The 21,311-nt window shown below is 42.1% G+C and overlaps 2 protein-coding genes across 3 annotated transcripts; both read left to right on the top strand.

Moving 5' to 3' along the window:
• Nucleotides 1–3,048: 3,048 nt before the first annotated feature.
• suox (sulfite oxidase) lies at nucleotides 3,049–17,847 on the top strand. Of its 2 annotated transcripts, XR_015719034.1 has the most exons (6): nucleotides 3,049–3,211; nucleotides 5,166–5,236; nucleotides 6,031–6,196; nucleotides 7,019–7,261; nucleotides 8,026–10,433; nucleotides 17,733–17,847. XR_015719034.1 is itself a non-coding variant. In XM_087840704.1 (5 exons), exons 2-5 carry the CDS (start codon nucleotides 5,178–5,180, stop codon nucleotides 9,244–9,246), a joined length of 1,689 nt encoding a protein of 562 aa, XP_087696830.1. In that variant the 5' UTR covers nucleotides 3,049–3,211; nucleotides 5,166–5,177; the 3' UTR covers nucleotides 9,247–11,560. The 2 variants fall into 2 exon arrangements, 1 of the variants encoding a protein (XP_087696830.1); XM_087840704.1 differs by lacking the exon at nucleotides 17,733–17,847 and having other exon boundaries at nucleotides 8,026–11,560.
• Nucleotides 17,847–21,197, top strand: mmp19 (matrix metallopeptidase 19). The gene is made up of 9 exons (XM_006784328.2): nucleotides 17,847–17,981; nucleotides 18,162–18,247; nucleotides 18,403–18,533; nucleotides 18,800–19,012; nucleotides 19,100–19,345; nucleotides 19,514–19,639; nucleotides 19,824–19,988; nucleotides 20,083–20,210; nucleotides 20,308–21,197. The coding sequence occupies exons 1-9, from the start codon at nucleotides 17,874–17,876 to the stop codon at nucleotides 20,536–20,538; spliced, it is 1,434 nt and encodes a 477-aa protein (XP_006784391.1). The 5' UTR covers nucleotides 17,847–17,873; the 3' UTR covers nucleotides 20,539–21,197.
• The last annotated feature ends 114 nt before the right edge of the window (nucleotides 21,198–21,311 follow it).

Here is a 21,311-nt window from a genome sequence, read left to right as displayed (position 1 = left end):
CTGCCCGCCTCTTTCACCGCTCAGGAGAGAATAAATTCTATAAGCTGTTCAAAATCTATATGAACTCCACAGCAATAAGAACATAATCCATTCAATTTTTTCACCTGAACTAAACCCTATAGGGATCTTTACAACTCTTGTAAATTAATACATTCCACCAAATTGCAACAACCTACACACCACTGGCAGACTGTTAGTATTACATAAGTAACTCTTAAATATTTGTATAAGGTGTGTGTAAAGTTTGAATGTAACCTGGTGGCCCTCTTTCCATGTGGAATCTGTCATTAACCAGGTTTTGTCTGTGAAATGTTAAAATACACAACATAAGTACCTGTTTCACGGGCTACCTAGCAACGACATGAAGAAACAAAAGAAAAGGCAATGTATCACTACTTGGATACGAAAATATATATTTTGATTTACAAGAAGACTATGTGTGCAAATGTAAATGGCCTGTATTTGTATAGCGCTTTACTTAGTCCCTATGGACCCCAAAGCGCTTTACACTACATTCAGTCATCCACCCAATCACACACACATTCACAAATGTACCAGGAGATTGCCAAAATAAAGATAGGGCAGTCCACTAAATCTGCTGTTGACATAGCAACCCCGTCCTCAGACCAGTTTTGACTGGATTACTCAAACATGGCAAAGCTCACATATTGGCCAAGTTTAAACAAAGGAAAGGGGCAACACTCTGACACATCAAACACAAGAGTGGACCAATGTGGGCACACTGCTAAGTTCTTCCAAAATGTGAGTCACTGCAGGGTTTTCCATTGTGTAAAGGAAAGTGAAACTGCGGGTGTGACCTCAAAATAAAACTGAAAAGATGGGATTAAAAGAGAAAACAGGTTGCCATGCCATCATGAAAAAGGCATTTTGTCTTCTGTAACAGCAGTTTCATTCACCTCTTCCTGCTGAGATGCACAGAATAAAAAAGTTTCTGAGTTCAATTCCACCATCAGGCCAAGTCTTTCCGTGTGGAGTTTGCATGTTCTCCCTGTGTTTGTGTGGGTTCCCTCCGGGTACTCTGGCTTCCTCCCACTGTCCAAAGACATGCAGTTTGTGGGGATAGGTTAACTGATTAATCCAAATTGCCCAATGGTTGTCTGTCTCTCTGTGTGTGTGTGACCTGTCCAGGGTGTATCTAACCCTGAACCCTGAAAAGGATAAGCGGAAGCGAATGGATAAGGATCTATGTGCCTGGGAGCAATAATGCTCAATCATAATAATATCTGCACTTATTTGAGAAGGTATTGTAACCGTTTTGCCAACCTGTCAGAGCTATCACAACCTCTACAAATATAATGAATGCAGATGGATAAATGTCATGCTACTGGTCCAAATTTTGGGATTCACTTCAAATTCCTTGCATTTGAAAAGAAAGTACAAGGTCTTTTGTTCTGTCTTCCTCCCCTCACCCCTGTCCCTGTGCCTGCTTCTACTAAACGTTTGTTCCTGTTAAAAAGGAGTTTTTCCTTTCCACTGTCACCAAGTGCTTGTTCATATGGGCTCATCTGATTGTCGCTTTCTCTGTATTTGTCACGGGAGTGGAACGGACTCAGGCGCAGACGGAGGTAGCACGGTTCAACGACACTTTATTAATCACACTGGTGCGCTATATACACGTGAAGGGGTGGGGGAAAACACCAGGGTCCCGGGGATCAACAGGCTGGGGAGACACACTTCTTCACACTCGCTCTGCTCCTCGTCCAAACAGTCTCCACACAAGCAGCTCACTCTCACTCACGGGGTCCAGGGGTCACAGAAGGGCTGATCCAGGTAACCTATTTACACAGACGAGGGTAAGTCGAAGGCAAACACGGGAACAGTAGAACTGCAAGAAGCCGGCAATACTAACGAGAGTTAGTCAATATTCCAGCGACAAATAGCTCAGAGCCCCAGCCTTAAGAGCCAGAGAACTGCAATCGCTTGAGATCAGCTGCAGGTGCGTGGCCAAGGGCAGGAGCCCAATCAGAGCTCCGCCCAGGCAGACAGTCAGGAGAGAGAGAGCGAGAGAAAAACAACAACACTTGTGGCCACACTGGGCTGGCCGGGGAGGCACAGGGACCATGACAGTATTATTATTTAGGGTCTTTACCTTATAATGTAAAATGCCTCGAAGTGACCGTTGTTGTGATTTGGCGCTATAAAAATAAATAAATTGAATCAACATTTATGTTTATCTGATATAATGCTATACTGATCAGAAATGTTGTAACAATTAATGATTAATCAAACGACCAGATATAAATTTTTAGCAGAACATCTGCAAAAGTGTAGAGTAAGGCGGCAGCCACCATTTCTGCAAGTTTACCATGCATAAAGACTAGTGAGCAAAGCGGAAAACTGCTGTGCTGATTGAAGAAACAATACATTCAGTTAGTCTTGTGTCTGGAACATTAGCAGCTCCTTCAAACAGAGCTTTCTTGTCTCTGTGAAAGTGAGGCTGTTCCCATTCATTATATTTGCTCGTTTTAGCAGGGCAAAGTAGTCGAGTGCAGGACATCCACACCTACTTTGTTCCAGCGCATGAAGGCTTTTAGTTGCTTCTACATTTGTGCATTTGTTCAGGGTGTGGTCTCTGAGTTTTCTGTTCTCTTGCTCTATCTCAATTGTTGGTGTGGAGGACAAGCTGTACTCTGCATACCAGTTAGTATTTAACCTGTCAATCAGGTGCGTTCAGGATTATCTGGTCATTTAAGTAGAGCTGAGCGTGTTAAAGTCACTGCTGGCACAGTCAATTTAGCAAATTGTTTATAATGCCTGTTATGTAAAATTCTGCCATAGATGTTGATATCACATTAATAACTATATGATAATACGCTAATAAATATGTTTTATATTTTGCAGCAAAAAAATAATAACGAGGTGTACATTGTTAATTAAGGGTATATAAAGGGTGTTTTATTTGTTAGACAGATTTAACAGTTAGTAGTGAGGTTGTTGTTGTTGTTGTTGTTTTTTTTTTTTTTTTTTAAAAAACAGGAGAATATCTAATTCAAAATTTTGTTTTGTTAATTGTTTCGGCGGATGAAGCGTGCCCTGTGCTGTCATTACGTGGATGATGTAAGTAGTAGCTTCCTTGAACGTTCCTCGTTCACTGTGTGTGTGTGTGTGGATACGTTCAGAGATCCGCAGGGTAGCTGTCCTTCGGGCATCTTGAACAACACAGAACCCTGCACACAGAAACACAGGAGAGGTGAGTGCGCTGCGGTTTGGACCAAGAAGCGGGAGAAAACTGAGATTTCTTCTGTTCATGAAGACTTATTTACAGGTTGGGTGAGGAAGGGCTACAAGAAGCATGCTTGCTAACTGAAATGTTAGCTAGGTTAGCCGTGAGGATGGTGATGAAGCGCAACGCCGGCGTGTTTGTTACGTAAACATTGAAGTGCTGCCATTTAAAAAAATAAATTAAAACTTTGTGCTTGTGTTGAATTCGTTAGGATTAATACCGCCTTGGTTCGCTGTGGTTAATATAAAATAGTCAGTGAAGATTTTTAATAGATTTTTCCCTCGCTTGCCATCAGAAGCCTCTAACCGGTTTAGTTAATGTGTACTCGGCGTGAACCAGCAGGGACCTGGAGCTTCTGTGCCCTCATACTCTTTTTTGGTATTATTATTATGATGATGTTGTCCATGCTGGTTGTTTGCCAGGTTTGACCAAACTAAAAAGGACATTCCTCTGTATTTTATTTATGTCTTGGTTGTTTTGAAAGTACACATTGTCCTTTTAGTTTACTTTTTCTAAAATGTAGGATTTTATACTTTTCATTTTAGTTTCATACATTTTATATAAGTTTGCTAATACATGTAATTTACTTTTAGGGTAAGGGGTTCAGACTATGCTGAAAGGTCATGGTGGTAAACATATGAAGTGTAAGTGTGTCCTGTCCATATAGTGTTAGCTTTGAGGAACACCATGCAGATACTACAGAAACAAGGTGATTTAGCACTTTACAAAAAATGTTGAACCCGACCAAATATGGGATTTTGTTGATTTGTAAATTCAGTATTCCAATATATTGGCCAATATTTTTTTTTTCTTTGAGGCACATATTTACATAACATTTGTTGTGTGTTGTTATTTATTTACTCCTTTATGCTCTGCCCGACCTTGCTGGGATCAGTTGTTCTTGTTGCTTTCCAAAGATGTGTTACCAAAAAAAGCAGAGCAGGTCAGCCACTAATCAGAAGGTCGGTGGTTCGATCCCAGGGTGCCTCCTGGCTGCATGCCAAATATCCTTGGGCAAGATACTAACCCCATATTTGCCTACTGGTGGTGGTCAGAGGGCCCGGTGGCGCCTGTGTCCAGCAGCCTCGCCTCTGTCAGTGCGCCCCAGGGCAGCTGTGGCTACAATGTAGCTTGCCATCGCCAGTGTGTCAATGTGTGTGTGAATGGGTGAATGACTGAATGTAGTGTAAAGTGCTTTGGGGTCCTTAAGGACTAGAAAAGCGCTATACAAATGCAGGCCATTTACCATTTACCATTCTTGAAAGTCTTTGAAAATCAGAATTTCCTCAGTGACTGTACTTGTGCTGTTTCTGTAAAAGCTGTCAGATAAGTCAAAGTAATGTTTATGGCTGCTGTGATAAGATATGTGTAATCACCTGATAAAACACAGCTATCTCATGTGATATCCTCTGGTTTATCAGTGGTCTGTAAATACGTTTTTGGTTGGTAGTTCTAGTTTAGTATGGTATTGTTCTCGGGTTAGTCAATCAACTATTCCTCAGTTGTTATTGTTTGCTGGACAACATACAAGAGTGAATTGAGCCCTTGGCCTCCTCGTTCCCCTCCTCCCTGCTCACTCCCCCTCAGCTGGTTGGCTATTTTTTGAAGGATGAAGTAACAGTTTGTTGGTCAGTTGATTAGAAATGGGAACATTTTAAGGTTCTGTTTGTCATTTACTCAAAACCCATTGGCTGTAAGTGTACACACAGTTTGGAGTTTCTTGAGGAGTGCAACAACACTGAATTATACAAGTAAAAATTGGGAACTCTGTTGAAATGTTTCACATTACTGACATTTTCAGAAGTACATTTATCTGCCCCAAAGACCTGCTAACCAATTGTGGATGGAAAAATAATGATCAGCTACCAGATGATGCTCATGTGCTTTTTTTTTTTTTTTTAAATTTCTCTTTCTTTGTCAGAGCGTCAATGCAATGCTGCTCCTCAGACGCTGCCACAGGCTGAATCCAATTGGCCTGCTCAGCATTGACAGGTACATTATTATAACAACGTATTTCTGTTTATTTCATATAATTTACTTCATTTTTACTTGTGATGTAGCTCAGTAGCTGAGCTCCACTAAGACAACTCTTTCTGGTTAACAGACTGTACCTGCAAATTAATTTAGTGTTACAAGTTGTTAGGTTACGTTTTAGTGTACAATAAATCTAAAAGCTTGCACTTTATTTTGGGGCTACAGTAGCAATTAGCAACAGATATTCCAGGTTTTACCTGGTGAACATTTAAAACTGACAGAAACCTGACAACTACAGGATGTCTCTTAGTTTTTTTTGTCTTGCATTGTGCACTTCTGCTTTCTGTCACAGGCATAATCTGTAAACAAATGATGGCTGTAGCTTCCAGTGAATAAAAAGTAAAGAAAATGCAGAAGTGCCTTAAACCTGGAAAGTGTCTGATTGACAAGAACATTTTTCAGCTTAACCCAAACACATTGCCAGTGCAGTAAAAGCATGCATCAGTCATGGATTGGCCACCCTGGAGCCCAGACCTCAACTTTACTGACCCAGTGTGGGATCATTATGACAGAGAACCAAACAAAAAGCAGCCATCATCCAAAGAAGCGCTTTAAATGTCCTTCACGAAGTCTAGCCTTCTGAAGACTAGTTAATAAAATGACAAGAAAGCTGCCTAAGAGAGTCAGACTGTGTTTAAGAATGAAGGTGGTCATACCAAACATTCACTTTCATTCTCATTAGAATTTTACTAGTAGATTTTGCTGTATATATATATGTCAAAGTTATATTTTCATTTTTAAAATGTTCTCAGAAATCAGGTGGCACCTGTAGTTGCATCGTGTGCAGTTCGTCTCTGCAGCAGCAACAATGACCAGAGATTTCACCAACATGGCTTCAGTGCCAGCTGGAGACACGTCCTGGCAGGACTGCTGGCTGGCACAGGGGTTGTACTAGCATATGGTCTACACCATCACAAGGTTACGAACAGATGATATCTGTCCATTTTTACTTTCTTTTTAAATTTTAATGCACTTTTTTTTGCCATAATTTGCTAAATTATGCTAACTACATATGTTTTTAACCACAGCAGCAAATGAAAATTTAAAATTGCACTGTCTCAGCGAAAAAACATTAACTTTTCAAAGTATGAATGCAGTTGTTCAAAGTATGTAAATTATTAATACATAGTAGAGTGTGACTTTAAATGGTTCTTGGTGTTGTGGTAGACACTAAACAAATAAGTCAATGGGTCATTGAGCCCTTTCTTCCTTAGTCAGGCCATTGAATGACTATAACTTCAACTACATCAGCAGATTTTGTACCTTCAGAACTTGTCAAGCAAAAACAGAGCACTGCCCTGCAAAGTCCACAGTCGTACAGAAACCCTTTCTCAGCAGTACAACCAGATTAACAGCACCGACAGCATTATATAACCAAACTGCCATAAAGTCTGACATTTTTTAACTTTAACAGTTAAATATCAACTGATGTCTTTCCAGGAATTAGGCTGTACCTAATGAGGCTTGTATGCTAGCAGTCAGTGCTAACTCTCAAGGAGCTGCTTACTGGTTGTTTATTTAATCGAATAAAAAAGGCCACACGGTTTTATGTTAAGGTAGTAAGCAGCAGTAGCGCTTCAAATTTGAAAAGTTGAAAGCTCATATATTTTCTTCTTTTGACATCCCAGTGAACTTTTTGGTGTTTTTAAAATAAGTAGGGAGTATATAGGTTTGTGCATGACCATTAGTTTATTGCTATTTTGATAGAAACTGATGCCTGATGCCTCTGTTTCTGTGCAGGCTATAGAGAAGAGCTCCCCGCTTCCTATCATCAGCCAGGAGGAAGTTACAAGGCATCGCTCCCTGAAAGATGGCGTTTGGGTCACCTACCAAGGCGGCGTCTATGACATTACCGAGTTTGTTTCCATACACCCTGGTGGGGAGAAAATCATGATGGCAGCAGGTGGTGCCATTGAGCCCTTCTGGTCGCTTTATGCGGTACACAATCAGGAGCATGTGCTGGAAATGCTCTCTGCGTATAAGGTGAGAAACCCGCTTGTTTCTGTTGATTTAACTAAAGTGCTGTTACATACTAAGAAGTTAAAATGTACTGCACTGGGGTTTGTTATTCAGTATTAAAAGATCAGGTGTAACCACTGAGCATGGTTAGAGTTTTACATAATCAACCCTGTAGTAAGTTAGCTAAAGGGGAGCGTGGGTGTAAAAGCTTTAGCAACACTGCTATTCATAGAAATTTACCAGGAAAAAACTTTCTTATGGGTGGAAATAGTTGTGTCAAACGGGATATTACACAGTATAGCTGTGTGGAAATTTGCACTTAAACCAAACTGCAGACCTCAACACATGTGTGAGCCTTTCATTTGACATCAACACAGACATACCCACTGCTAAGCCTGCAGAGCTCTTTCTTTTAATAAGGTTCTCACTCAAAAGAAAAGCTGACATAATAATAAAACAGTAGATGCTGTTCATTAGATGTTTTTGAAAAATTGCAACAGAGGTTGATGAGCTTTCGCAGCACATCGCTTGAATTTATCCTTAAATTAACTTTTTAAATGTACGCTGTTCATCTTGCCCTTCTGTTCAGTGCAGACACATATGAAAAGGTCTGCTGCACACTATATACTGAGGAAAACCTCATGGCTGTAAGCTGAATGCTGGCACTCCCTCAAGTGGTCACTGAGAAAAAAATGTGTGGCTGATGTTTTTATTAGCTTCTTGAGCTGAAGAGAAGTTCAGTTGCAGTTTTGGTCTAATAAAATCTTTGTGTCTGTGGTTGATGCAAGATTGGTGAGCTGAAAGCGGAAGACCTGAAGAAGCAAAATACTTTTAAATCATCAGACCCCTACTCTTCTGACCCTGAGCGTCACCCTGTCCTGCACGCCAACAGCCTCAAGCCCTTCAACGCTGAACCTCCGCCTGAAATCCTCTCTGACAGCTACATCACGCCCACTGCTTTCTTCTTCAAAAGAAACCACCTCCCGGTTCCTCAGGTGGACCCCGATTTATATCGCCTACATGTGGAGGGGCTACCCAGAGGAGTGCTCACACTGTCTTTAGAAGACTTGAAGACTCGATTCCCCAAACACACCATCACAGCTACCCTGCAGTGTGCAGGAAACCGCCGTAGTGAGATGAATAAGGCCCGGCAGGTTAAGGGACTGAACTGGGGCGTTGGTGCCATTGGTAATGCGACATGGAGCGGCGCCAAGCTCAGGGATGTCCTGCTGGCTGCAGGTTTCGGGCCAGATGTAGCCCAGTGGGCTCGCCACGTTCAGTTTGAAGGACTGGATAAAGAAATAACAGGGAGTGCGTACGGTGCTTCAATCCCTATAAATAAGGCAGTTAGCGAGGAGGGTGATGTGCTGCTGGCCTATGAAATGAACGGCAAGGATATTCCAGCCGACCATGGCTTCCCCATTCGTGTGGTTGTACCAGGTGTAGTGGGCACACGCAACGTGAAGTGGCTGGGTAAAATAGTAGTCAGTGCACAGGAGAGCAGCAGCCACTGGCAGCAGAACGATTACAAAGGTTTCTCCCCTGAAATAGACTGGGACACAGTGGACTACAAATCTGCTCCAGCCATCCAAGAGCTGCCTGTTCAGTCTGCCATTACCACACCTGCAGAAGGCTCCGTGATCGATCGCACCGAAGAAATGCTGACTGTGAAGGGCTACGCTTGGAGCGGCGGGGGCAGAGAGGTGATACGCGTCGATGTTTCTGTGGACGGAGGGAAGACGTGGAAGGTGGCCAAGTTGAAGAGCAGCGACAAGGAAGGAGATCAAACATCTCCCCCACTAGGACGAGCTTGGGCATGGAAGCTGTGGGAGATAACGGTTCCTCTTCCTCCAGAGGCCCAAGAGCTGGAGCTCATTTGCAAGGCAGTGGACAACAGTTACAACACGCAGCCGGACACATTCGGTCCGATCTGGAATGTGAGGGGCTTGCTGAGTAACGCCTGGCACAGAGTGAAGGTGAAGATCACCGAGGATGACGAGGAAGAATAGGCTCAGCGGTTGAAGTACAGAAATCAAAAGACTTAGAGCTTAAACAGAGTCATTTCAGAGTGGGCTATTTTTGTCTTTTTTAATTACATTTGTATCATGGAATCAGCAAATGTAGGATCAACCAGGAGTAGCACTACATTTTGAAATATTTTTGACAAACAGCCTTAAATAATTATTCATTTTGTTGCCAGGGAGATTTGCAGCGGTACGCACATGGGATGAAGCTCAAGGCTGTGAACAGCCAAATTAAAAAATGTCTGGTTATCTCCATTTATTAGTCACTTTCTTTTATTCTTAAGCAAAACTGTGGTTACGTTTGACTCTGAAGCTCTGTGGTTTATAATGATGAAGCATTTCTTTTTTATAATCCATATTTATAACACTGAAGATGAGGGCATTTTTTTTTAAAAGGGTTAAAAGTTGCGATTTACTTTTTATAAAGATTTCTAATCTAGCTGAAGTGAAGCCAAGTGGTTCTTTAACCCTTTAAGACCTACCATAGAACCAAATCCGCCAGAGCTCATATTATATTTTTACATGTTGTGGAGCCATTTTTGGGAGCATTTCAAGTTGATATACATCAATACAACCATTATAGTCCAAATTTTAATAATACGTCTGCATTAAGTGCATAGTAATTACATAAATTGCAAAAAATTTAAGAGGCTTAACCCTCAAAACTGTAAATACAAAAAAGTTGCACAAAATAGTTTCCCACTACAGGAAATTTATTTTAAGTGTCTTCATAGTTTTATTTTTGAAATACACCAATTTTTATACACTGCAGGAAAAACCAAAATAAATATTATAATGCAAATTTGCAAAAAAACAGCATATGCATCAAAATAAACTATTTCCAGCAGTGCAATATGAGTCCTATGCATCCCAGAAACGACACAAAAAGTCATAAAGTTAAACATAACTTTTAAAAACACCAGTATAGGCTCATAAGACCCTGATGGTAAAAAACTACATTTCCGCAAATGACGTCACTTCCGGTTTCGGACAGGACAGGGCGGACACGAGATAGTTTGCGCTGATGACGTAGGAAGTGTTACAAACAGCTGATCGGATCGGGAAAGCGTGTTTCTGGAATATTGTGTTTTTGTTGCTGCAAGTGCTTTTTATGCAGTTTTTGCAAAGCTATATGTGGAAGGAAACCGTGACCGAGGACAATGGCACAAGATGTAAGTATAACTCCTCCGGTTTCATATGCAAAAAAAATTATTGCGCTAGCTTACGTGGTTGCAGTGCTACCGGGATTTAAAAATAGTTACGCAAAACGGAGCAACCGGCTTTAAAGGGTTAAGTATTGATTTGTTTTTAATCAAGAGTGGTGATACTGAGTGTAGTGGTCTCATTTCTCCTTTCTTTTGGAAACTTTGAGCTACTCAAAGAAAATCTACCTGTAGTAACCATCTCGTTGAAGTAATCAATGTTTGGCTTAGGTTAGCACATCAGTGGTGGACTGTGGCCCTCTGTTGACTAATCATGCTGTGGGCCTGTCCTCTGCTCTTTCAGAGGAGATATGAAATACAAAACTACAGTGTGAAGTTCCAGCTGAAGTCCAGCTGTGTACAGGGCAACGCTGCAGCGCAGCAGAGGTCCCTGTGTGGTAAGGAGAGGACAGAAAAAATATACTGTTGAGAAGTGAGTGCTGACTCCTTACACTCAGGGAGAGGACGGGGGGATAATATGTAGGACCAGTAAAATGTACCGGTTAGTCATTTTAGCATTTGTTTGAAGAACTGGAGAAACTGCAGGTTTTATTTTTACAACATTATGAAAATATGCCGATACACTGCTCTTAAGTCTTATTAACAGGTGGATTATATTTGAAAGTGTGAGAATCATGAAATTCACTTAACTGCTTACAATGAATAAAGACTTTGACTTTACACTGGCCTAAGTCTGGTTATTCAGCTTTTCCTGATTTTTGCCTTTCACACTAATTTTTTTTCTCAAATTAATGTACAAGGAATAATTACACCATGATGACGGATGGCTGTTGTTACAGATGGATAGATTTCAGCAACTTTCAGTCCAGCTGGTACACAAAACGCCTCCTGTCAGTCACATAGCTCTGCTCTGTGTTTGCTTTAGATACGTGTGTGTTTGTCTTACGATTTCAAAAGCAGCCCGATCCAAAAAAGGAACACTTTGTACATACTAGTCTTACTCTTCCCTCCTTTTGTTCCTTTTTTTCCCTTTAGTTACATAACTGTAACTTTCACAACGATGACAAATGCAAATGGCAGGAAGCACAAAGCTGACGCCTGAGGTTTACTGCGAGGTCAGCAAACACACAGAACTGTGTCACATTGATGGTAAATGGTAATATTTCGCCAGTATGATGCGAGATTAACATAACTGAAGTCTGCAATACAGTTGTTTGTTTTTTTTTGTAATCTTTTATAAAAAGACAAATATTAAGAAAATACTGAAAAAGTTTTTTAGGTTTGGGAAGATGTTTCACCTCTCATTGAAGATGCTTCTTCATTTCTAAAAACAAATAGTGGAGAGAGAACAACGTATTTAAACCCTAGTGGGGTTTTGGAAGTAATCCTGAGGGTCCTCATATGAGCCAAGCTGTGAAAAAAGGCGTGGGTCATTACCATCATCAGGGGTTAAGGGTGAAACCCCCTGTGAGACCTTGCCCCACCCTGCCATGTGAGGTCACCTAAGGAAAAGTGTGAGTGTTCATTGAACAGCCTGGGAAGAGATCTCAAGACTGCATTTTAGGTGGCTAATAGCTGGTGTAAGTCACCGCCTTTGTTCAATGATGGTTGTTCACATTGGACATTGATGACCTCTTTCACTCCTGCTTCACACCATCTGTCTTCTCGGTCATTGATATGATGAGAAAGAGTGACCTTTGCCCTTTAGGTCCAGATCTACAGCTGAGGCACGAGGTGGCTCTTCTATGCTGTGCTGTGTGTTTGTGGAGTGGCTGTTTGGTCTCTTGCTGCACTGCACAGCGTACGTTATGTTGTTTAGCTTGTGTTTGGGAGTTTTTTCCCTTGGAATGAACCAGTTTTTGTCTGAGGGTGTTGCTGGGTTTTATGCACCGTGGGATTTTCGTGTTGTCCATTACTGTATTTCTTTTTTTAGAACTAAAAGAACTGAAGAAGTCCAGTCAACTTTTCAGGCTCTCGTGCCTACCATGAACCTGGACAGCTGAGACATATAAGTCATTCTTGTTAGCTTAGTACTACTATGGAGCAGGGATAGCTCAGTAGGTAGAGTGGTGGCCCCATGATCGGAAGGTCGGGGGTTCGATTCCCCTGAACAGTTACCCTGAGGTACCCCTGAGCAAAGTACCGTCCCTACACACTCCCAATGGCTGCCCACTGCTTCACTGAGTGAATGGGTTAAATGCAGAGAGGAATTTCCCCACGGGGATCAATAAAGTACACTTTCTTTCTTCTATGTAAATCAGTGCTAGAACTGAATAATTATGAGCAAAGACATCACGTTATAAAAATTATTACTCTAACCTAAGAAAAAATGTGGATTCAGACTCCTCTGCTGGTGTAACAGACTGCCTGTGTGGTACCTGTGAGGCTATACCAGTGGTCCCCAAACTTTTTTTGCTGGGGACCCCTTTGTTTTACATGAAAAATGTTCGCGCCCCGAATCACCGAAAACAGAGATTTTTTAAAACTCCTTTTTTGCTTTTACGTGTGGACGAGGAATACAGAGTTCGTCACGCAATGTCAAAGGTATACAGTGGGGCAAAAAAGTATTTAGTCAGCCACCGATTGTGCAAGTTCCCCCACTTAAAATGATGACAGAGGTCAGTAATTTGCACCAGAGGTACACTTCAAATGTGAGAGACAGAATGTGAAAAAAAAATCCATGAATTCACATGGTAGGATTTGTAAAGAATTTATTCGTAAATCAGGGTGGAAAATAAGTATTTGGTCAATAACAAAAATACAACTCAATACTTTGTAACATAACCTTTGTTGGCAATAACAGAGGTCAAACGTTTACTATAGGTCTTAACCAGGTTTGCACACACAGTAGCTGGTATTTTGGCCCATTCCTCCATGCAGATCTTCTCAAGAGCAGTGATGTTTTGGGGCTGTCGCCGAGCAACACGGACTTTCAACTCCCGCCACAGATTTTCTATGGGGTTGAGGTCTGGAGACTGGCTAGGCCACTCCAGGACTTTCAAATGCTTCTTACGGAGCCACTCCTTTGTTGCCCGGGCGGTGTGTTTTGGATCATTGTCATGTTGGAAGACCCAGCCTCGTTTCATCTTCAAAGTTCTCACTGATGGAAGGAGGTTTTGGCTCAAAATCTCACGATACTTGGCCCCATTCATTCTGTCCTTAACACGGATCAGTCGTCCTGTCCCCTTGGCAGAAAAACAGCCCCATAGCATGATGTTTCCACCCCCATGCTTCACAGTAGGTATGGTGTTCTTGGGATGCAACTCAGTATTCTTCTTCCTCCAAACACGACGAGTTGAGTTTATACCAAAAAGTTCTACTTTGGTTTCATCTGACCACATGACATTCTCCCAATCCTCTGCTGTATCATCCATGTGCTCTCTGGCAAACTTCAGACGGGCCTGGACATGCACTGGCTTCAGCAGCGGAACACGTCTGGCACTGCGGGATTTGATTCCCTGCCGTTGTAGTGTGTTACTGATGGTGACCTTTGTTACTTTGGTCCCAGCTCTCTGCAGGTCATTCACCAGGTCCCTCCGTGTGGTTCTGGGATCTTTGCTCACCGTTCTCATGATCATTTTGACCCCACGGGATGAGATCTTGCGTGGAGCCCCAGATCGAGGGAGATTATCAGTGGTCTTGTATGTCTTCCATTTTCTGATGATTGCTCCCACAGTTGATTTTTTCACACCAAGCTGCTTGCCTATTGTAGATTCACTCTTCCCAGTCTGGTGCAGGTCTACAATTCTTTTCCTGGTGTCCTTCGAAAGCTCTTTGGTCTTGGCCATGGCGGAGTTTGGAGTCTGACTGGTTGAGGCTGTGGACAGGTGTCTTTTATACAGATGATGAGGTCAAACAGGTGCCATTCATACAGGTAACGAGTGGGGGACAGAAAAGCTTCTTACAGAAGACGTTACAGGTCTGTGAGAGCCAGGGATTTTCCTTGTTTGAGGTGACCAAATACTTATTTTCCACCCTGATTTACGAATAAATTCTTTACAAATCCTACCATGTGAATTCATGGATTTTTTTTTCACATTCTGTCTCTCACAGTTGAAGTGTACCTCTGGTGCAAATTACTGACCTCTGTCATCATTTTAAGTGGGGGAACTTGCACAATCGGTGGCTGACTAAATACTTTTTTGCCCCACTGTATGCCCTTTTTCACGTCACGCTGTGCGCCACGTTATTGTTTACATGAGATGAATTGCAGAATGACAGATAGAGACAAAATACTGTTAATCTGACCATCTTCAGGTTTTACACCAGTTACTGTCCCTCTATTTAGAAAGGCAGAGGCGTCGCGGTGTGATTATTTTACGTGTAGTTGGGTTTTTTTTCCTGTGTAATAATATTCAACATTGCTATCAATACATTTTTCAAAAAATGCCTCTCTGTGCAAAATGGGGTTAAAAACATAAACAGCTGTGGGATACTGTTTGTCCGTGATTTGAACAAATCGTGGCAGGATCAGCCTGATATTATTTGTATCCCACTGTAACTTTACTGTATAAAGAGCTAACATCTCCAAAATGTCAGGAGTAGTTAGTTATTATAACAAGTGTTTGTGAACTAAAAATCAAGAATGTGGGATCCTGTTTGTCCGTGATTGGAAGAACCCAGCACTGCTCCTGACAAAGGGAAAACCAATTCTGCAGGGGAGACCTACCTTGGCACTTGTGCAGGTGAAACCAAAGGGAAGATATGCTTCACCATATTTTCTAGTCTTTGGCTTAGAATGAAGTTGGTTTGGAAACATATTCAGCTATGCTTCATCTCCTGCTTTGCATTTCTGTGGGCTCCCCTGTGCTAGTAGTGTCCAAGCATTTTGTTTTTTTCCTTTTCATACCGCGCCCCCCCCTGCCATTGCTCTGCGCCCCCCCTAGGGGGCGGGCCCCACACTTTGGGAAGGTCTGGGCTATACGATGCCAACCATGCACTCACATCTTGAGACCAGCTGTTTTACTGCCTTTAATGCTCTTGTACATTTATACCACTTCAGTACACAGCGCTCTATTCCAATCATATCGCAGACATTTTCAAGAATGCACATGAAAACACAATGTCAGCCTTCCATCATCTGCAATTTTTTTCATTAGATGCCAAAGCAGGGTTGAATGAAATCGGGAAATCTCCCAAATGAGCTAAGCTCATCAAAAAGTATGACTCTGCTGCTCACGGAGGGGAAAAAAAGAAGGAATAAAACTTTGGCTGATTATGCTAAATTATTCTCTCGTTATAGAAATAGTAACATGATTTTTGTTTAGATCTGATCAGTGCTCATAGCTCACTTTAACATACAACATAGCCACTGTCTAACTGAAGCATCCCATCTTCTTTTAACAACAGCCTGTAAATAATCAGAGGAGGCCGGCTTCCCGACTTTCGGGAGAGAAATGTTGTCCCATTCACACGGCTGATATGAATTTTAGCTGCTCAACAGTTCTGAGTCTTCTTGGTCATGGTTTTCATTTCATGTTGCTCCAGATGTTTGCAGTTGATGAAAGGTTTGCACTGCATGCAGGCCAGCACCCAGACTCTTCTATTATGAAGCCATACTGTTTTAATAGTAATGCAGTATGTTGCTTAGCATTAGCTTCCTGAAAAAGACATCGTATGAATAAATGAGCATATGTTGCTCTAAATCCTGTACATGGCTTTCAGAATTGACGGTGTCTTTCCAGATTTCCAGATGTAATCTGTCAATTCCAAAGGAACTAATGGACCCTTTTACCATCAGAGATGTTGGCTTTTGATGGAGGTCAAGGACCTTGTTATCAGCTAGACAGCCCCTCTTTTTGAGATGTGTGTCTGCCATCAAATTAAAAATGAGCTCATGTTTTTCTTGAAATCATAAATGTGTTATTTTAACAGTTTGATTAGTTCTATTGTAGGTAAAATATGGATTTCTGAGATTTCCAAATCATCGCAATATGTTTTTATTTACATTTTATACACAATCTCAAGTTCTGTAGTTTGAAGTGGAGTTGTACAAAAATCCTGAAAAAGATACACATGCAGCAGAAGAAATCGAAACCAAAGGCAAAACTAAACATGAGGACTTGATCATGAGGACTGGTTTTTATATAGCACCTTTCTGCCTTACTTGAACACTCAGAGCGTTTGATTGTAAATGTCATGGTGCTGAGTCTGTGGACTCAGTGGTTTTGATTATTATCTCATGTTTCAGGTTAATTCTTGTTAGGATTTTCTTGTTCTTACGTTTGGTATTTGTTTTGTATTTTGAGCTCCTTTTGTTCTGTGTCTCTGTGCCTTTGCTGGTCCCACGTCTATGTGTTCCCTCCCTGTTGCCATGTCTGATGTCTTGTGTTAAGCTCGTGTTTGTTCATACCTGTTGTATTTGCTGTTTTACTTTGATAGCCCCTGTCCTGTGTGTAGTGTGTCTGGTTTTGCTTCCCCTTGTCTTGTCAGTTCTGATTTCTCCCGGCTTTGTTTCCCTCCTGTCTCCCATTCCCTGATTGCCCCTGTGTGTATATAAGCCCTGTGTTTTCTTCTGCTTGTTACTGGTCCGTCTGTGTTTCCGGTTTCTTCCTGTGTTACCTCCACATGTCATCCCGTGTTCCACCCTGTATGTTTTCCTGTCAGTTACGGATTCAGATTTGTTGGTTAGATTGTCCCAGTTTAGGTTTGTTCTTAGTTTCCGTCTGTCCCATCTCTGCTCTGTCTGTATTATCACCTCATGTAAATAAAGCTCACTCATTGCATCGTCAGTGCCCGCGATTGGGTCCATTTTCCCTTCAACCCCACACAATTGCCGCCGCAGGTGTGACAGTATATTTTTTTCTTATTTGTGAAATTAAAGACAATAAGGAGAATCGCAAAACAACATTTTTGAAAAATGGGTAAAAAATAAAATGCAGGTCCACTAAGAATACTGTTCCACAAATGGAAATACAAAAGCTTTTTATCTGTTTGTGTATTAAAGATATCTGTTCCAGGTAATACAGCTGTGGGGGTGACAGGAATGTGAAAACAGAGGGCAGGGCAAATCCTGTGGTTTAGGCCCATACCTGAACTCCAGTCATGTGTTAAGGAATGAACAACTCTGCTGTGATCCTGGATAGTGATATATCAGTGTTGCTGTGTTCAGGAAGAAGGCCCTCTCTCCACCAGCTCATAAAAAGACCAAACTAAACCCACACTACTGTAACATTTACTACATCTAATGTGTAGAGCATGAAGGCGAGGGGGGGGTGGGCTTTCGGTCTTCCCTGACAGCTGTACAATTTAACAGCAGACATGTTGATAGTAGGTCAACTGGCTGCTCTTGTAATCCTCATTCTTCAGAGGTGGATCATCACAGCCGCGGGGCTGACTCATGCGCCGGACGAGTTAAAAACCGCTGGAGCGCCAAGAGAACAAAGAGTCTGCTGTGGGACTCCGCTGAGCACGTCTCCGGAGCACCAGCTGTGAAATCTGAATCTGAGGATGATTATGGAGCACAAAGGACTGCTGCTGGTGCTGCTGCTGCTGGTGTTCAGTCTCAAAGGAGTATTTTGCGCAGTGGTACCATGGACGGAGTTCAGTGAAGCAACGGTAAGATGGCAGGTCGTTTTGTGACTTGTTTGAAAACTTCTCTAAAAGTAGACCTTTTTACTTTATCTAATCAGTGAGTCCTTATGATGTGTTTATAGATGTCTTTTTATTTTCCTGCCAAATTAGTTGATTTATCGCGGTCGCACATGACAGCTTTGTTGTTTTCTCACACATGCACAGGCTTATTTGAGGCAGTACGGCTACCTGAATGAGCCCATCGATACACTGGACCCTCGTTACCTAGAGGAGGTCATTGAAGCCCTCAGGTAAAGTAGATTATTGCTATTTCTACAGAGAACACACTTCCAGTAACATCTGCTGTTAGATCAGGATCCGTTAGAGCGATACTCCCTACACAAGATGTGGGGAATGTCTTTTTTTCCATTACTTTGCAGATGTTTGATTTCCTTGTATTCATCAGTGTCTTCCAGAGAGTGAATGATCTGCCACCTACTGGAGAGTTAGATGAAGCCACACTGGAAGTGATGAACCAGCCCCGCTGTGGTTTGGAGGATCCTTTCAACAAGAAATTTCACAAGTACAGAGTGATGGGTGAGAAGCAAATTGTGTACATCGGTGGTTTTAACATTTACTTGCAACTGTTATACAAAATACCCAGCCAGTGTCACAATTTCCTGATTATTTTGTTTTGTTTAGTTTTTTTAGTTTCATAAAACCACGAGCAGCAAGACATCAGTGTTTCTAGTATGCTGAGGCTTTAAAGTTAAGAATATATCTATATTACACAAGACAAGCTGTCATGACCGGGTATAGTATGATTTAGTACTCATTAGAAACAAAATGTTCTTCTCTTTTAGGCCGCTGGAGGAAAAGGAGCTTAACCTATCGCATCTACAACTACACTCCTGACATGATCAAGTCAGACGTCAGGAATGCCGTCCGATCTGCCTTCAAGTACTGGAGCGATGTGGCGGCTTTGACCTTCAGAGAGGTCGATTATGGCAGAGCCGACATAAAGATCTCCTTCCATAAGAAAGATGGATTCTGCTCTGTCCCATTTGATGGCCGTGGTAAGTCTTGTTTATAAATGCATGTGTCACTAGGTCGTCTGTGACTGGGTTGCTGGGACTGTTACTGTTTATTTGCTCTGGGTGCAGGTCATGTACTGGCCCATGCTGAGTCACCAGAATCGGGTATTGTCCACTTTGATGAGGATGAGTTCTGGACTGAGGGAACATATTATGGCACTAATCTGCGTATTGTAGCTGCTCATGAAATTGGCCATGCTCTCGGCCTGGGTCACTCTCAGTTCAGAAGCGCTCTGATGGCACCAGTCTACTCTGGTTACCGTGTCAACTTCAGGCTGCACTCAGATGACGTGAATGGCATCCAGGCACTATACGGTGAGTGTGTCGAGGGGGTCCTGCAACATGATTGGTGCTGTTACTGGACCTGGGCTGTCGATGTTGCACATATACAACATTTGTCAGTTTAAGGGTGATGATTCTGGGCTCTGATTGCATATAAGAAAACATGCAATCGTCCTAAAATGTTTAACTTATCTGTTTAAGGCAAACGCATCATAAGCACGTTAGCCAGTCCCACAACTCCAGACAGTCTGGTTCCCACAGTGAGCAGCCAGGGGACTGAGAATATCCCTGATCCCTGCACAGCAACACTGGATGCGATTATATTAGGTAAGTTATCGATCAGTGTTTATTAGACCAGCTAACTTTACATTAGGCCATCAAACATGAAATTAATTTAAAGAATGAAACTGCAAGATACCAAGATTACAAAGTCACCATGAGTTAAAAAGGTTAATAGATCTTGTTATTCAGATCGTTTCTCATGAATAGCTGTTATTATTTGTTCAATCAGGTCCCTGGGAGAAAACCTTTGCATTTAGTGGCGATTATGTGTGGACTATCTCTGACCTGGGACACAACCCACCTATAAGAATTGACAGACTGTGGAGAGGCCTCCCAGGAAACCTAAATGCTGCTGTGTACTCTCAGCGAACCAACAAGACATATTTCTTAAAAGGTAATTTTAGTCCAGTCAAGCTACACTTCAGTTACCCACCGCTCTCTGGGTCGGAATAGTCAGCGTGAAAGGTTTGTGCTCTTTCTGGTCACAGGCAATAAAGTGTGGAGGTATACCAGTTTTGTTCTGGACTACGGCTACCCCAAAGAGCTGAAAAGGATTCCCCCTAATATCGATGCAGCCCTGTATCTGAAGAAGAACAAAAAGCTTGTCTTCATTAAGGTAGCTATGAAGAGAAGCACTTAAACATGCAGCTACATCCACACCTTCTATTCCTCATTGCTTCATTTGTTTTTTTTATTTCCATCACCCTGTGTAGGGATCAGAGCACTGGCAGTGGGATGAGCTGAACTATAACGACCTAACTTTCTACCCCAAGCCGCTCAGCATGCTCTTCACTGGAGTGCCACCCGCTCCTCATGCAGCCTTCACCTGGACCAATGGCAAAATATACATATTCAAGGGAGACGACTACTGGCGAGTGAATGAGCAGCTGAAAGCAGAGAGAGGTTATCCACTGAGCAAGAAGAAACGCTGGATGCGATGCTAGTGCTCCACCATCAGGGGGCAGCAGGTACCAAGAGGTGTGAAGCACAGGGCATTTACAAACCACCCTAACCTCAAGAGCAGCAATTCATTGTAAATAATCACTGACCACATTAATGGAAAAGCTAGTGTGGGAACCTGTACACTCTAGAGCAGGCTTGTGTTTGTGTGTCTCTGAATGCAGGATTGTGCAAACTTTTGTATTATGTGATCCTTGAGAAAAATCAAAGCTGTTTCGTTTTTTGTTTTTCCCATTTAACATGTGTGTTGGATTAGCTGTCACTATACACTCAGTAAGACATAATACGATGACGGGAACGTGCACTTTCTGGTCAATTGTGTTTATGGACTTCATTGCGTTCAATGAGTAACACTGGTCTGCGAGAAAAGCACGCGACACTCACTTGTTCCCTCGTTTAAAGTGAGAATGTATAATTTTCTACGAATAAACAAGACATAACATCAACAATAAAACGGCGTCTCGGATTGCTCACAACATCTTCACAACAGTTGCTCACACTGCCACATTGAAAGGACAGAAAAAAAATATTTACTGTGATGAAAGGGCGGTCTGTCTCACATTGTGTCTGCAAAGAAAAAAAAATCAGCAAACTGTGCGAGCGCCATGGCAACTCCAACCAATTGCAGAGTAGGAAATCCTCCCCATGACCTCTTTATTGCCTATGAGAAATCTGGTGAGTAATGCCGGCAGTGTTGCTAAGAGCCCGGAGAGACAAACAGTCTCAATTACTCCCCCCCGACTCAACAGACAACTAA

Source organism: Neolamprologus brichardi, chromosome 5, assembly GCF_056152115.1.
Source record: "Neolamprologus brichardi isolate AB-2024 chromosome 5, ASM5615211v1, whole genome shotgun sequence".
Taxonomy (NCBI): domain Eukaryota; kingdom Metazoa; phylum Chordata; class Actinopteri; order Cichliformes; family Cichlidae; genus Neolamprologus; species Neolamprologus brichardi.
The sequence above is the reverse complement of the archived record's forward strand: the minus strand, read 5'-3'. Positions and strand labels throughout refer to the sequence as shown.

What these genes read in the sequence shown, in the direction of transcription:
- suox (XM_087840704.1), top strand. Translation starts at nt 5,178, where the DNA reads ATGCTGCTCCTCAGACGCTGCCACAGGCTGAATCCAATTGGCCTGCTC. An exon ending in ATGGTCTACACCATCACAAG is followed by an intron (nt 6,197 to 7,018) that starts GTTACGAACAGA and finishes GTTTCTGTGCAG; the next exon opens with GCTATAGAGAAGAGCTCCCC. An exon ending in AAATGCTCTCTGCGTATAAG is followed by an intron (nt 7,262 to 8,025) that starts GTGAGAAACCCG and finishes GGTTGATGCAAG; the next exon opens with ATTGGTGAGCTGAAAGCGGA.
- mmp19 (XM_006784328.2), top strand. Translation starts at nt 17,874, where the DNA reads ATGATTATGGAGCACAAAGGACTGCTGCTGGTGCTGCTGCTGCTGGTG. An exon ending in GAGGTCATTGAAGCCCTCAG is followed by an intron (nt 18,248 to 18,402) that starts GTAAAGTAGATT and finishes TGTATTCATCAG; the next exon opens with TGTCTTCCAGAGAGTGAATG. An exon ending in AAAAGCTTGTCTTCATTAAG is followed by an intron (nt 20,211 to 20,307) that starts GTAGCTATGAAG and finishes CACCCTGTGTAG; the next exon opens with GGATCAGAGCACTGGCAGTG.